Source organism: Clytia hemisphaerica, unplaced genomic scaffold (assembly GCF_902728285.1).
Source record: "Clytia hemisphaerica strain Z4C2 unplaced genomic scaffold, Clytia hemisphaerica genome assembly, whole genome shotgun sequence".
In the NCBI taxonomy this organism is placed as follows: domain Eukaryota; kingdom Metazoa; phylum Cnidaria; class Hydrozoa; order Leptothecata; family Clytiidae; genus Clytia; species Clytia hemisphaerica.
In genome coordinates, this window is record NW_027104378.1 from 561,327 (window position 1) to 577,519 (window position 16,193).

The window sequence follows — 16,193 nt, forward strand, 5'->3', positions numbered from 1 at the left end:
CTCTATAAAATGCATTCCTAGGTTTTGTTGCCAAATTCCATGATGGTGATATTCTCAGCATATTCGTAATTTTTGACCGATTTCATCATGAGTGTTAAAAAGTATATTCTATAAAAAGCCGTGCTACTTTGCTACTAGAAACAAGAGAAAAAGTCGAGTTACCTTGCTACTAGAGATGAAAGGTTCGTCATCTTCATCTTCATAATCTTCAGATTTCTTCTTCGCATTGTTTCCGTTTTGTGTTGAGCTCTCTTCTTCTTCGTAACGACTTACTTGTGGTACCTTGTCGAAAAGGGAAATTTCATTAATTTAATGCTGCTATTTAGCTAGGTCACAGTTTGCTCCAGAGCAAACTGGGGCGACCGCTGTTTTACAGAGCAATTAACACTTTCTTTAGCAGTCAACAGAACAACATCCATCACAAATCATGTATGATTCTTCATAAAAAAATGAAAAAAGCACATGTAAAATGAAATAACTAACAATGTCGAAAAGAATTGCAGAGGACCGAGAGAGAAGTCACAATTCAAAATTACTCCAAGAAGTGCATCTGAAAACTACACAAAGACTACCTCTAAAATCAAAACGCGCGCATCTAGCTAACACGCTGAACTTTCTAAGCCGCCGTACCATCCGCTCATACCTCTCTGGGCCACCGTACACGCGGGATATTTGCGTAGTTATCTCTCTAATATTCACCCATAAAAAATGAAAATTAAAGATGGTAACTAACCTAGTCCGCCAACTGGCCGAACGACTCTAAATAGATTTTCACTTATGCAATTCTAAAAAGTATCACCAAGTGAGATTATCACTTAAAAGTCGTTAACGCTTATCTAGGTAAAAATTACTCTAGAGTTTACTTTAGGCTAAACTTTGCTTTTTGATAATTTTTGGACGCTAAGTCCAGTGAAAAAGACTAGGAGCGTTTGGTGAGGTCGCGATTTTGAGAGAAAATTTTAAAATCCAAATAACAATAAAACTACTTGGAGTTGAAAGATATAATAAAAAATGAGAAACAAACATCAATAACAGATTTTGAATCCCTTATTCTCAAATAAAAATATTGCTTCATACTGTTTTTACCTTCCAAAAACAACTTAAAGCTGAAGCAAAAGCATATTACCCTATACTACCGGGTCACTTAATCGCGTCCAGTCTATTAAAAAAAAGCATTGAGTGGACCCCGGGCTAGGTAAAAATAATCCAATATTCCACATACATGGCTCCGCCCCCCCCCCACTTATTTGGGGGGGTGTAAATCTAAAATCGGCCTAAAAGTGGGTGGGAGCTGTCTCTTTTTTTAAACTCAGGGGGGGCCTAAAAAGTGGGGGGACCTGAAGGGCTGCACTAAAGTTCTGGGGGCTAATTACAATAATTAAGAAATTGTATTGAACCGTCTTATGTTTTTAAAAATATATATCATTTTTCTTCAGATTTCTTTTAAGAAATATTTAAAAATATATAACATATTGAAATCAAAATAATTTGGTGCGGAATTATTTTTCTTTGCTGGGACCTGAACCTTGAAAGTACTTTTTGCAGGGACCTGAACCTTTAGATTTCAACTGGGACCTGAACCTTACTGAAAAGTGGGGGGACCTTAAACTTAGGGGGGGACCTAAATTTGTTAGGGGGACCTAGAACCCCATTCGGAGCCATGACATAATATTATTTTGTCTCATTTCTTTAATCATCTCCCGGCATGTTAAAAATAATATGAAATAACGAAGAAAGTGAAGTTGCCAAGATAACCGCTATAGGACAAAACTTTGAGCGTTGTTATCGTTATTACAGTTGACGCTCTCTAATTCGACGTTCTACTATTCGATAGGCACCCTTATTCGATGAAATTTTAAGTCCCCGTCAACAAGACACTCCCTTATTTGATAAGCTCCCTTATTCGATAAACTCTCTTATTCGATAAAATTTCAATTCCCCTTGAAGATCGAATTAGAGAGCATCAACTGTGTATCCAAATTAATAAATTGGGATAAGTCGATTGAAGAATTTGATTGGTTTGATTCACTATGCTTGAAGACGAAGTTTTTAGCCAATTGAATCAAATATACTAAGGGATCATCATACATCAATCATTCTAATTTAAGGATCTATGAGACCTTTTGTATGACACAATGTCTTATCGAATCATCAAAAATTCAAGCATTACGACAATAACACATTAAAGCATAATCAGTGAACACCTGTACTACTAAAGATTTTCTCATCATTGTTCTAATGCTGGAGTCAGTGGAATATTCAACATGCATATCGTCGCCATGAAAGATCTATTGGCGGATGAGCTATAAAAAAAGATAATGTTTTCACACCTTGAGCATGCTTCTTTGGTCGATATCACCACGACATAGAGGACACACCGGAGCCAGTTCTGCACTTTCGATCACATCGTTAATACAATTTGAACAAAAGACATGAGCACACCTGCAAAGATACATAAAATGGTCAATCATAACGATCATTATTGATTATGAAATACATGTAGATACTTTGTAAGCAAATGAGAAAATTTAAACTTCGGCGTGATAATCTATTTCAGGTTTTATCGGTTTTCAAGCTTCTGGGTCTGCTACCCTCTTTGAAACTTCGATCGAATAGCCGGTGGGAGTTTACACGTTTTTTTTTATAAGAACATCCAAAATTTTTGAAGCCTTCTGGTGTTCTTAACTTTTTGGATTTTAAGCCTAAAAATGTTCTTAACATGTTCTTATTTTAACCATTTTATGAACATTTTTGCCTATTTTCCTAAGAAATCGGGTGTTTTCGAGTCCGCAAAGCCTTAAAATGTTCTTAAGATTTTGGCCATCGAAGCCTTGTGTTCTTACATAGTTTGTTCTTACAAAAAACGTGTACTATACTAGAACGGGTAAATTGCTCATTATACGGTATAATTTATACCGTGTAATGACAGGATCTTGGAGGATTTCTAAGCAAATGGAACATTCTTCACTATCACCAGAGGATAAGAGTTGCATGAGTTGTTGGATCAACTTTTCACGTTCGTCTTCGTTGAAAGTTGTTCCATCGTTCTCTCCATCACCGTTCTCAGGATTGTCCAAGATGCTTCCTTCTTGATTGATGTTCTCTATGGTAGAAAAAATGGAAATGAAAAAACCTGTCACATTGGTCTTCTATTGGTAATCTAACAAGTTGGTGTAAAAAAAAGCTAAAGGCCGATGAAAATTCATGTTTAAAGCTAAAAATACAATTGGGATGACCTCAAATTCAGTGTTTTCCAATAGAATGAAATTTTTGGGGATTTTTCTTTTTTTCAGTAAAAAGGTGGTCCACAAAATTAGAAATTAGAATTCTATAAATTCTATAACATTTCACAAAACAGTACGGATCCAAGACAGGAAAATTTGTGATAAACATAAATTTTATCGATTACCAAGACATTGACAAAGATGGAGCTGTTTTTACTATAGGGCCATTCCAAGAAATTGTCAAACGCGATTTGAGATTTACGCCCGATTGAACCGCCTCTATGGTATGCTATCAAGTAGTGCATGGATCACAGCGCTCTCACTGTCCAAAATGAGCTTGACGTAATTTACCCCTTCCTCTGAAATGGTTGCCTGTACACAAACCCAGTATTTACCGCTTATTTCAAAATTCATTGCCGTAGAGGGTCTGTTGTCGTTGTCTTTTCTCATTTGAGATTCTGAAACCGACCGCTGAGATGCAGTGTTGATGAAAGAGGGGAGACGACGAGAGAAGTGTTGCTATTTACGCATATCCATACGGGAATTTTTTTATCAAGCAGACAATGCGCACAGAGTGTACTACGAAGCGATAAAAGTCATAAACGTGAGATGAAAAATAGATATGCCCTCCGATGCATCGGAAGGGGTCCTACCCACGATGGAGTAGGAATCACAGCGCAAGTAGACATTGCAGCCCTGCAGATAAGAGCTGCCAAGCCATGGTGTATACCACGACACTCGAACTACACGGGAGAACAGATGTCCTCGCAGGTGTAGAACCTCCTGAGTGTCTCAGCACACCACAATGTCTGGAATATCTACCCATACTCTTGTATCAGAGTTATGGTACCCAATTCCCCTCACATGGCATGGGTTGACCCGGGCGAAGGAGCATTCACTTGCCAAGTGAATCGTAGTGTCACGGTGGGTATCAATCTCGAGCCTCCTGGACAGAAGTCAAGTACGATAACCACTGTACACTACGCCACTAAACGTGAGATGAAATGGTCGTATAAATAAACTTACCTTGTAGTTGATCCATCATTTCTAAAGCTTTCTGCAACTTTTTGACAGCTTTCACACAAAGGTTGGGATGGCAACAAAGTTGACGTAAGCGCATGATGATAACCAGTACGTTTGCGTAATTCTTCAACGCCGTTCCCGCACGAATATACCTGAAAAAAGCCGGATAATACAATTAACTCTTGCTAATTCGAACTCGATCGGGTAATATATTCGAGTTAAAGAAAGATTCGAATTATAGAGAGTATTTTATGTGGGTTCCCTGACGGGAACTGAGGGTTACTTCGAATATTAATACGCTTAAACGTTTTGTAAAAAGTTTTCAAAAATCTAACAAAGCTCTACAAAGCCCCCTCTTCATGGCGTTGAACCATCATCTTTTTGCATCTTAAGCAGATTTCCTACCACTAGACTAACTTTGAGACCCCAAGATACTATTTTCTATTCACCAAGTTTGGAGCTTGATGGGTTAAAATCAACCTTCTTCCCAATTTCCTTTTTGTCATTTTAAAGAATTCTTATTCAGATGCTCTTTAAAACTTTCTGTTTACAATAGTAGCTCCCTATCACTTTCAAAGCTTTTTAAAACATCTATATATTAATACGCTTAAACGTGTGTTTACAACGTTTTGTAAAAAGTTTTCAAAAATCTAACAAAGCTCTACAAAGCCGCCTCTTCATGGCGTTGAACCATCATCTTTTTGCACCTAAGCAGATTTCCTACCACTAGACTAACTTTGAGACCCCAAGATACTATTTTCTATTCACCAAGTTTGGAGCTTGATAGGTTAAAATCAACCTTCTTCCCAATTTTTTTTTCATTTTAAAGAATTCTTATTCAGATGCTCTTTAAAACTTTCTGTTTACAATAGCGGCTCCCTATCACTTTCAAAACTTTTCAAAGTCTTTCAAAGTCACCCTCGAATGTCCAGCCACGATGGCTAGCCACGATGGCTAAGAAGATCTAAAAAATACTTTTGCTAAGCTATTTATTTAATTGTGGTTAAAACTTGCAATGCAATGTTATCTTTTTCTCCTTTATTTCCTAAAATCAAAATCAAAATCAAATCATTAATCGGCGGCTAACTTTCTTCCGTTAGAATTTTTTAGATGTGTAGTGATTCACTGGATTGGGAAACGCAGCGTGCGACGCTGCGCATACGGCTAGTTGCAATTATATTCGTGCAAGAAGAAAGAAACTCCATGACCATAAAGATCTTGTGCCTATGTTTCGGCAGTTATATACGTACTAGAATATTTCTGTAAGGAGTGCCGAAACAAAATCGTTGTAACATTTTAACACAGGAGATCCCGTTACGTTTAAGGATACAATTGCAATTGAAATTGTTTAAAGAGGCACTAAAAAGTAATAATTCGTAAAAATTAACGTCGTTTGAAAGACGTTTTCGTTCTTGTTGTTTGAGCTACAATCAATTAATGACAAAATCGATTTTTCGGGACAATTTCATTAAAATCTTACCATAAAAAGTTATATGGTAAAACTACCCAGTAATGTAGTTGTACGCAAAGCATCTATGGACGTATTTCTAGTCGGAATGAAGTCTGAGCCCATGCGATATCTCTCCCCACCCCCCTTTTTACAAAATTCAAACGATAACAAGTGAAATTGTTTCATCTTACTTGCAAACAACAAGTTTCCCATCTTTATGCATAGCATCATAAAGCTTCCGTTCGTCTTCGTTGAACTTGACGTGTTGGATTACCACTCTGCGTTCAGGTAATTTGACAAGAGGTTGACCGTCAATCTTATCTGTCTTCATACGTCGAATGGCAACGTGTTTGATCAGTTTTTGAACCCGGCTATACGAAAATGTGAAAAGAAGAATATAATATGAGAGATTTAAGTTGATAAAAATTGAGTCAAAGTATCTAGCCTATATTAGCCTCTTTTGGTATGAAAAAAAGAAAAGTGATGGTCAATTATACATGGTAAATGATGCCTTAAAAGACGTCTTGGACCATCAGAACAGATTATCGAAATCTTAGAACAAGTGCTAACTAGCATTACTTTTGATTGAGAAAACGAAATCTTTAACTCTTAAGAAAGGTAAATAAACTTTTGGTTAGACTCTAAAAGAAGCAAAAATGAAAGACATAATAGAAGGGACGGTCGCGCAACATTTTAATTAGCAGGGAAGCCGGTGTTTGTAAGTTGAGATGGGAATGACAATCTGAAAAATTTGAAGAACCAACTTGTAAGGTTGTTCTCCACGTCTTGCTTTCCTCTTCATGGATTTGACAACGTAGTGGAACCACCAGCGTCTGTTGGCGAACGGTTCCAAGCGTAAGAACTTCAACATCGACCATAAATCTGTCATTCGATTCTGAATGGGTGTACCTTGAAAGTGAAAAATCAACGATGATAGTTGCGTGGAAGAGTCAGTACTAAGTAGAATTTGTCGATGAAAGCACTCATTATATTTTTGAAAAGTACTGCAGGAAAACTAAAAGTTACTTCAGTCGCTATTTTCAATAGAGAAAAATTTATAAGATATTGGGTCATCTTCACAGTAAAAAGATCAAAAATATGCCAAATTTAAGCCGTGTGATTTCAAAAGCCCCCATTTAGCCGACAATACGGCTAGTGCGCAGCCTTACCGGTGATAAGCCATCTGATTTGTGAGTTGAGTTCCACCATAGCTTGTGTTTGTTGTGATCTAGCGTTCCTGATAATGTGACCCTCATCCAGTACGATTCGCAGCCAATTGATCTTGTGTAGTGGTGAAACTCTCTAAGAATTCCAGATGAGATGGAGTTTTTATAACTGTTTATAAGATACTTTAATAGTTGCATGGTCATTTGAAGTAATAAAAAAGACACTTTCTTTAAGAAAAAGTAACAAAATTGTTTTATTAGTGGTTAACGACCAACTAAATCAAATAAGAGCTTGCAAAAACTCAATCTCATCTCAAGAAATCACATAAATTAATCAGGATATCGTTGAGAGCATTGTTCACAATATTCTATTGATGTAGTCATTCATGATTAAGAAAAATGTTAAGAATATGATGTTTACCAGAATTAAACTTTAAAAGGTCACAGTGAGTTCTCTCTTACTCGACCTCAGAGAAACAAAGGATATTTGAAAGTATTTTATACGGCTTCCCAGCTTAGTGAAGGGACCAAAATTTTATTAGGATTTTAGAAAGATTCGAATAAAAAAGTCAAGGTTCTTACGTTTTTACCGATGTAGCCTCTGTAATCTCCAGATACAGTTCCGTACGTGCTAATCACGACATCGTGTTGCTTTAGAAAATTGATGTCACGAACACGGTCTGGTCCGTAATATATGTAGATTTGCAAGTCGACGTTCGGTGCAAGATGTTCCGAAAATTGATCCTACAGAAATGGTAATAGTTGAAATGAAGAGGTCAGGATAAATGCCCCATGACCCCTAACCAATAAAACACTTAAATGAATTATACAGTTAGTCTCCACACAAATTTGTCCGAGTTAAGGAAGTTTCGAGTTATGGAGTAAGGTTATTTATAAGGCATTTCTAACTAAAGGGAACATAAAACTTGTTCGAGTTAAGGAGACATTCGAATGATAGAGGTTCGAGTTACAAGTTAAAGAGACTTTAAACTGTAATAATTATCAAGTTTAATAACTGATTGGAAAAAAACTCAAAAGCAAAGCTTACAGTCCAATTACTAAGAACGGACATCGGACATATAATGAGGGTCATTTTTCGATCAGTTGCCTCTTGCCCAAACATCCCTTTCGGTGCGACTGCTTTCGAAGAACCAGGACTCAATTCAGCTGAACCTAAAAAATAATTGTAATAAACAAAAACATAATGCCATGGTTTGGTAAAAATAATACTAATGATATATATATTTTTTTATAAATCTTACCAAATAAAGTTTTATTTACAGAGCGAATTCATGAAGAAATTAATTTAAAACTCCTGAAATTTCTCAAGAAAAAAATACACGTTTGTGTAGGAGGGGGGGGGGTGACAATGATGAACTAGGGAGTTCAACCATTTGATTCGTCAAGCTTAGAATGAAAGAAAAAAGAAAGAGACAAGACTAGTCTATCAAGAAACGAAGTTATTAGAAAAACAAGCAGAAAGACTTACTGTTCAACAAGTTATTGACATGTTTATTGACACTACTGGTCGATTTGTTCAATTCATCGTCACTGTCTGAGGAGAATAAATCGCTAGAATCCTTCTTCTTCGATTTCTTTTTGCTCTTCTTCTTTTTCTTCTTTCCCATCTGTTGTAAGTACATTTGACGGAATTGAAATCCAGGCTTTTTAAAGTCACTTTTCCTGGAAAAAATACATTTTTATAAGAACAATTTTAAAAACACGACCCTGAAAATTGGCCAAAAGCTAGTGTCAAGCAATGAAATAGAATTGCAAAAAAGCAATTGATCGAACCACATAATGTGGATTAAACAACACGGACAAGCGTACCAGCAATTGAAGATGAACTAAAATGTTCCCTATAGTCAGTTCAGTGTCCAATAAATGACTGTCACATACCTTAAAAAACTGTATCATAAATGGTAGCTAAAAGAATCAGTTTTCATGTGTTTTTTTCCTAAATGATTGAATTTCCACATACTTTGAATATTAATCTTCATCATAATAACTTACGTTGTGGTTTTCGTTTTCAAGTAACCTTCTTTCTTCTTTTTGATTGACAGCTTGCCACCTGCTGAAGTTGTGATATCATCAACTGACATTGGCACTAAACCCTGGTCAAGTAGAACGGAAACATTTCAACTAATATCATTAAATTCTATTCACACCAATAAGTTGTTGTTTTCATAAAGCAGTGCTTTGGATCCATTTGATCCATTCTTGTCTGAGCTATCTCCCATTTCTAAATTTCTTATTTTGTCTGAGTAGGGGGGGGGGATGAACAAAGAAAACACTCTTCACTAGAAAAAAATGTGCATTAAAAGTAAAACATTAAACTAGACCTGGTGGTCAAGTGGTCAAAGCAAAGAAAACTTTAAACAACAAAGTAGCCTTAATTCTTCAAACTTTTGCAAAATCATACTTCCCTGTCATGATTTTTTGACGGAAGATCTTTAAACAATAAATACAGTGGAGTCTCCATAACTCTAACCCGTACAGGGAACACAAATTAGTTCGAGTTAAAGGAGACGTTCGTGTTATAGAGGTTTCGAGTTAAAGAAGCTCGTCTGTACTGTGAACGGTTTCTGAACTGTCGGGCAGAATTATAATTTTGCACAAAATCTTTTTTTTTAAAGCTTTTTAGTTGTAGCACTGTAAAGAAAGCAAGTGTGATGCTTGGCTATAACCTTTGGATAAGTTACCTTTCTTTTCATGTTGACAAGAGGTTTTCCATCTTTGTGATTGGTCAATATTAGTGCGATAGTTGTAAGAGTCTTTCCAAGACCCATGTCGTCTGCAAGAATCCCACCTGAATGACAAAAAAAAACAAAAAATCATATTCGTGATATGTACCATTATAATGTCTTCCACGGACCCAACTGCTGATTGGTTGTAAGCGACGTATTGACAGATTTCACATCACTTACAACCAATCAGCTGTTGGGTCTATGATGTAATGTCAGAAGACATTGCAATGACAATATCATGAATTCGATATGATCCTGAAGACTTAGCTATAGAAACATAATTGAAGAATATTATGTGACCATTTGTGACCATGTGACCATTTTAAATTTATTCTAAAAAAATAGTTTTTTTGACATTCTGTTTACATAGTAAGCAAAAATTGAAAACTCTGAATTTGAAAAAATAATAGCAACAATAACAATAACTAGCCGGTACCCGGCGTCGCACGCCGGTTTAGCTGTTGCTGAACGCATTTTAAAGTCCTTTGGATGTTGGGAAGCTGGCTTGAAATACGATGAAGTCAAAATTAAAGGGAAAAATTATCTTCAAAGTTTGACTCTGTCCCTCCCTCTGTCACGTATCTTTTAACCATATTTGAAAAAAGATTTTTAAATTGTTGCAAAAATGATCAGAAAGGGCGTTATTCGAACTATACCATACTGGCGACCTGCGACGTCCGAAAAGGCTTTGCAATTAAGATTTTTTTCTCGCTTCGCTCGCTTTACATTTGCTGTACTTGTTGATGATTAGGAAAACTTTGATGTCAAGATAAGAGGAGTGAAATTATAGACATGACACGAGATTCGTCGAAAAAAGGCAGCCCGTGGGTACTTAGGCAAGAGAAGGATACGGGCATGAGCCGTTCTTAAGGATGCCTTTTTAAAAATCGCAGTCCCTGTAAGGGTTGGAAAAATCAGAAAATCAAACTTCAGTCCCACTAAGAGTCGGTAAAAATAGGGAAAAAATTCAACTTTTTACCCCCAGAAAGATAGAAATTTAATCAAATTAGTCCCAATAAGGGAAGTAAACTTCAAAAAATTTCGCTTGTTTCTTCTTCTCTCTAGTCTCGCTAAGGGTCCAAGGGCCAAAAGTCAGGCAGCTAGGCACCTTCGTCATAACTTTTCGAATTCAACAATGAATGACTTAGATTTACAGCAATATAATTATCGACATAGATGTTTATAAGTCCTTTTTTACGAAGAAAGATCTCTTGTTTTTACCGCCTTTCGAACGTTTTGTTAATGTTGCTGTTTAGTTGTTCGGTAATGTTGCAATATATGAAATACTGAAATCGTCGGATATTTTTGTCGGAAAAACAAGACGTATCCTAGGCACATTCTATAGTTCTATAGTTCTATAGTTTGTTAGTTCCATAGTTCTATAGTTCTATAGTTTGTTAGTTCTATAGTTCCATAGTTCTATAGTTCTTTGGTTTGTTAGTTCCATAGTTCCAAAGTTCTATAGTTTGTTAGTTCCATAGTTCCATAGTTCTATAGTTCTATAGTTTGTTAGTTCCATAGTTCCATAGTTCTATAGTTCGCTGGTTTGTTAGTTCTATAGTTCTATAGTTCTCTGGTTTCTTAGTTCATTGGTTCATGGTTCTATAGTTTGTTAGTTCCATAGTTCCATAGTTCTATAGTTCGCTGGTTTGTTAGTTCTATAGTTCTCTAGTTCTATAGTTCTATAGTTCTCTGGTTTCTTAGTTCATTGGTTCATGGTTCTCTGGTTCATGGTTCACTGGTTCACTGGTTCATGGTTCTCTGGTTCATGGTTCACTGGTTCTTTGGTTCGTGGTTCATGGTTCTCTGGTTCACTGGTTCATGGTTCTCTGGTTCACTGGTTCTCTGGTTCACTGGTTCTCTGGTTCATGGTTCACTGGTTCTTGGTTCACTGGTCCTCTGGTTCATGGTTCTCTGGTTCGTGGTTCTCTGGTTTATGGTTCACTGGTTCACTGGTTCTTTGGTTCGTGGTTCTTTGGTTCTTTGGTACGTGGTTCTTTGGTTCACTGGTTCTTTGGTTCGTGGTTCTTTGGTTCTTTGGTACGTGGTTCTTTGGTTCACTGGTTCTTTGGTTCACTGGTTCCTGGTTCTCTGGTTCACTGGTTCTTTGGTTCGTGGTTCTTTGGTTCTCTGGTTCACTGGTCCTTTGGTTCACTGGTTCATGGTTCTCTGGTGCACTGGTTCTTTGGTTCGTGGTTCTTTGGTTCACTGGTTCATGGTTCTCTGGTTCATGGTTCTCTGGTTCTCTGGTTCTCTGGTTCTCTGGTTCTATGGTTCACTGGTTCTCTGGTTCTCTGGTTCATGGTTCTCTGGTTCTCTGGTTCTCTGGTTCTCTGGTTCAGTGGTTCATGGTTCTCTGGTTCATGGTTCTCTGGTTCTCTGGTTCACTGGTTCTCTAGTTCACTGGTTCATGGTTCTCTGGTTCGTGGTTCTTTGGTTCTTTGGTTCACTGGTTCTTTGGTTCACTGGTTCATGGTTCACTGGTTCTCTGGTTCATGGTTCTCTGGTTCATGGTACACTGGTTCTCTGGTTCACTGGTTCTCTGGTTCTCTGGTTCGTGGTTCACTGGTTCATGGTTCTCTGGTTCATGGTTCACTGGTTCTCTGGTTCATGGTTCATGGTTCACTGGTTAACCATGCTGGTTGGATCGTTGGATCATTGAATTGTTGGATCGCTGAATCATTGGATCGTTGGGTGTTTGGATCGCTGGATTGTTGGATCATTGGATTGTTGGATCATTGGATCGTTGGATTATTATGTCATTGGATCGTTGGGTCATTGGATCACCGAGTCCTTGATCGCTAGATCGTTGGATCGTTGGATCTCGAATCGCTGGGAAATTGGATTATATAGTTTCGAGTCTGAAATTAAATTAAATTCTGCGAAAATTTCTTTCCTTAAGGTAGTTTCGATTAAGAAAGGGAAAATTTCGATTTTAAAGACCATAAATATTAATCCTGGCAAGAAATAATTTCGATGACCCATCACTTTTTTTCCATTTTCGTAAGTAATATTTTTTCGCAAAAGTTAGTTTCCTATAAAGAACCAGTGAACCAAAGAACCGATGAACCAGTGAACCAGTGAACCACGAACCAATGAACCAGAGAACCATGAACTAGTGAACCAAAGAATCACGAACCAAAAAAAACAGTGAACCAGTGAACCAATGAACCATGAACCAGAGAACCAGTGAACCAGAGAACCAGGAACCAGTGATCCAAAGAACCAGTGAACCAAAGAACCACGAACCAAAGAACCAGTGAACCAGTGAACCATGAACCAGAGAACCATGAACCAGTGAACCAAAGAACCACGAACCAAAGAACCAAAGAACCACGAACCAAAGAACTAAAGAACCACGAACCAAAGAACCAGTGAACCAGTGAACCAGTGAACCATGAACCAGAGAACCATGAACCAGTGAACCAAAGAACCACGAACCAAAGAACCAAAGAACCACGAACCAAAGAACCAGTGAACCAGTGAACCATGAACCAGAGAACCATGAACCAGTGAACCAAAGAACCAGTGAACCAAAGAACCACGAACCAAAGAACCACGAACCAAAGAACCAGTGAACCAGTGAACCATGAACCAGTGAACCAAAGAACCACGAACCAAAGAACCAGTGAACCAGTGAACCATGAACCAGTGAACCAAAGAACCAGTGAACCAGTGAACCATGAACCAGAGAACCATGAACCATTGAACCAAAGAACCACGAACCAAAGAACCACGAACCAGTGAACCAAAGAACCACGAACCAAAAAAACCAGTGAACCATGAACCAAAGAACCATGAACCAAAGAACCATGAACCAGTGAACCATGAACCAGAGAACCAAAGAACCAGTGAACTAAGAAACCAGAGAACTATAGAACTACAGAACTACAGAACTAAGAAACCAAAGAACTATAGAACTATAGAACTAGAGAACTATAGAACTAAGACACCAGAGAACTATAGAACTACAGAACTACAGAACTAAGAAACCAAAGAACTATAGAACTATAGAACTAGAGAACTATAGAACTAAGACACCAGAGAACTATAGAACTACAGAACTACAGAACTAAGAAACCAAAGAACTATAGAACTACAGAACTACAGAATTAAGAAACCAAAGAACTATAGAACTATAGAACTAGAGAACTATAGAACTAAGACACCAGAGAACTATAGAACTACAGAACTACAGAACTAAGAAACCAAAGAACTATAGAACTATAGAACAAGAGAACTATAGAACTAAGACACCAGAGAACTGTAGAACTATAAAACTAGAGAACTATGGAACTAACAAACTATAGAACTATAGAACTATGGAACTATGGAACTAAAGAATTATTATATTAGCTCTAAGAATCATTTCAACTAAAATAATACATGACTAAAAAATCCGACTGTTTCATTTTCCGACTGAAAAATCCGACGATTTCAGCATCTCATACATTGCAAGCTTGCCAGTTGTTCCAACAAACTTGTCTTGTGATTCTTATGTTTTAAATGTTTTAAATTTGTTCTTTTCTAAAACAGATTTAGTTTGAAAGATTTTTTTTGTTTTGTTTTGAAACGAATTCGAATGTCTCAAATCAAATAAGGTCGTTAATTACATTCGAAAACATAAAACAAAAGAATAGAGAGAAAAAAAGAAAAAAACATAAGAGGCGGGCTCGGGCACGTCTGGGCAGATATTATAATCTATCAATCAAAACAAACTTATCGAACAACTCAAAGTCTTTATAAAACGGCGCGAATCTGATTTAACACATTTGTGGAGCAAGAAGCAAAAGTCATCTTTTAAAAGAACAAAACATTGCTTGCGAAAACGAAAGTGACACACAAACAAACAAAATGACATTAATATATAGATATGACTAGACGGTTCCCGTCGTCGTAAACGCCGGTTAACGGTTTTGCTTGCGCATCAAAAGCCTTTAAAATACTATAACGTGGGTTAATTCCTGACATCGTTTTGGCTTAAAATGCCGCCGAATACAATAATAAAAATTATACTTCTAAACTTTCTACATTAGTCAAAATTTTGTGTCTGTAAGCCTCGATGATATGTCTTTTTGAGATAACGGAAGTTTGTGTTCAATGAAATGCCATAGTGACCCTGTCAAAATTATCGAGGGTAACCGTCGTTGCAGACGCCCAAAGGTGTCTGAGGTGGCGAGAGGGTTGCTTCTAGGAAAGAAAAAACCTTAGTTGTGAAGGAGAGGCTCGCGCTTTGCGATTGAGCACTGAAGGTTTTCCCGTTTGTTGGCTTCGCATGCGGACAGCTTAAGACCGGCGCATATGCAATGCAACCAACATTGAAACCTTTTTAAATAATGTTAGACGAAGTTTTAATCATCAAACAACAATGTTGGATTTCGTTGCGTGTGTTGATATAAAATAATTCGAAATCGTGCAACAAAAATACCACACCTTTTTATTTGAAACTTTGTGACGTCGCAGTACTTTTTCATGAAATTGACGTCAGAACTTTTTTCGTTTACAAATAGCAGTGTAGAGTCTTCTCTAATCCGAGTTTTCTACGCTTGTCAAACTTAGCGCGAGACTTTTTGTATCGAAGGTGGATAGGTTTTCCAGCCGCGGCGTTCAAATTTTAGAAACCTTAACATATGTTACTGGGCTAGCGTTACAGACATTTTTCATAAACTCATTTAGTATAGTAAGATTCAGACGGTTAGTGTAAAACGCAGGTCACAGGTCACAGGTCGCAGGTCATAGGTCACAGGTCAGTGATGACAGGTTAACTCTAATCAATGTCATTGCAGAGGAAAATGTTTGGAAAACACAAAGAATTATCAAAAACATAATTCTCAAGCAATTTCATCCATATAAAACCATTTCAAACATCAAAATTTAACCATGTGCTTTTATCGATCTTTCGCGGTTTGCGCCGTGTATAACGCAGACCAGAAAATATTTGAAACCATATTATACGTATAACAGGTATATTACATATTGTAATGTTTGTAATGTTATATGATGGTTACATATAATAAAACAAATCGCTCTAAAACTACCTTCTCAGAGAACTCACGAGCTTCTGATTGGTGTAATTTTATATCCAGCCATATTGTTATCATCACATTCGGCATGCTGAATATTTTTGGTGTTTTTCTCTTGTAAGACATGATATTTTGTGATTCTGTCAATATTTTTGTCAAAAATTGTCATTAAGTCATTAAAATGACAATTGAATAATTAATTAGTTTCATCCTTCTAAAACCACTCTCTTAGGGACCTCACAAGCTTCTGATTGATGCCGTTTTATATCCATTCACACTATCTACATCACATTCTGTATTATAAATATTTTTCGTTTTTTGTCTGTTCTTGCATCATATTTTTTGATTCTGTTAATATTTTTGTCAAAAATTGTCATTAAGACATTAAAATAATAACTGAATAATTAATTAGTTCCATCCTTCTAAAACCACTCTCTTAGGGTCAGTAGGGTCCTTGCAAGCTTCTGTTTGGTGCCATTTTATATCCATTCACACCATCCACATCACATTTTGTATAATAAATATTTTTCGTGCTTTTGTCTTGCTAGGCATCATATTTT

At 36.9% G+C, this 16,193-nt stretch overlaps 1 protein-coding gene across 1 annotated transcript in view; it reads right to left on the bottom strand.

The window, feature by feature from the left end:
• The window catches only part of LOC136819027 (helicase-like transcription factor), a 41,759-nt gene that overhangs the window by 12,591 nt on the left and 12,975 nt on the right, over window positions 1–16,193 (bottom strand). The window contains exons 7-18 of the mRNA XM_067075184.1: window positions 9,566–9,672; window positions 8,877–8,977; window positions 8,353–8,546; window positions 7,912–8,036; window positions 7,446–7,607; window positions 6,867–6,999; window positions 6,462–6,606; window positions 5,889–6,068; window positions 4,251–4,399; window positions 2,917–3,103; window positions 2,331–2,442; window positions 163–282 (exon numbers count right to left, since the gene is read on the bottom strand). Coding sequence (XP_066931285.1) covers window positions 163–282; window positions 2,331–2,442; window positions 2,917–3,103; window positions 4,251–4,399; window positions 5,889–6,068; window positions 6,462–6,606; window positions 6,867–6,999; window positions 7,446–7,607; window positions 7,912–8,036; window positions 8,353–8,546; window positions 8,877–8,977; window positions 9,566–9,672 — 1,715 coding nt within the window. The remainder of the gene's footprint in view (window positions 1–162; window positions 283–2,330; window positions 2,443–2,916; window positions 3,104–4,250; window positions 4,400–5,888; window positions 6,069–6,461; window positions 6,607–6,866; window positions 7,000–7,445; window positions 7,608–7,911; window positions 8,037–8,352; window positions 8,547–8,876; window positions 8,978–9,565; window positions 9,673–16,193) is intronic.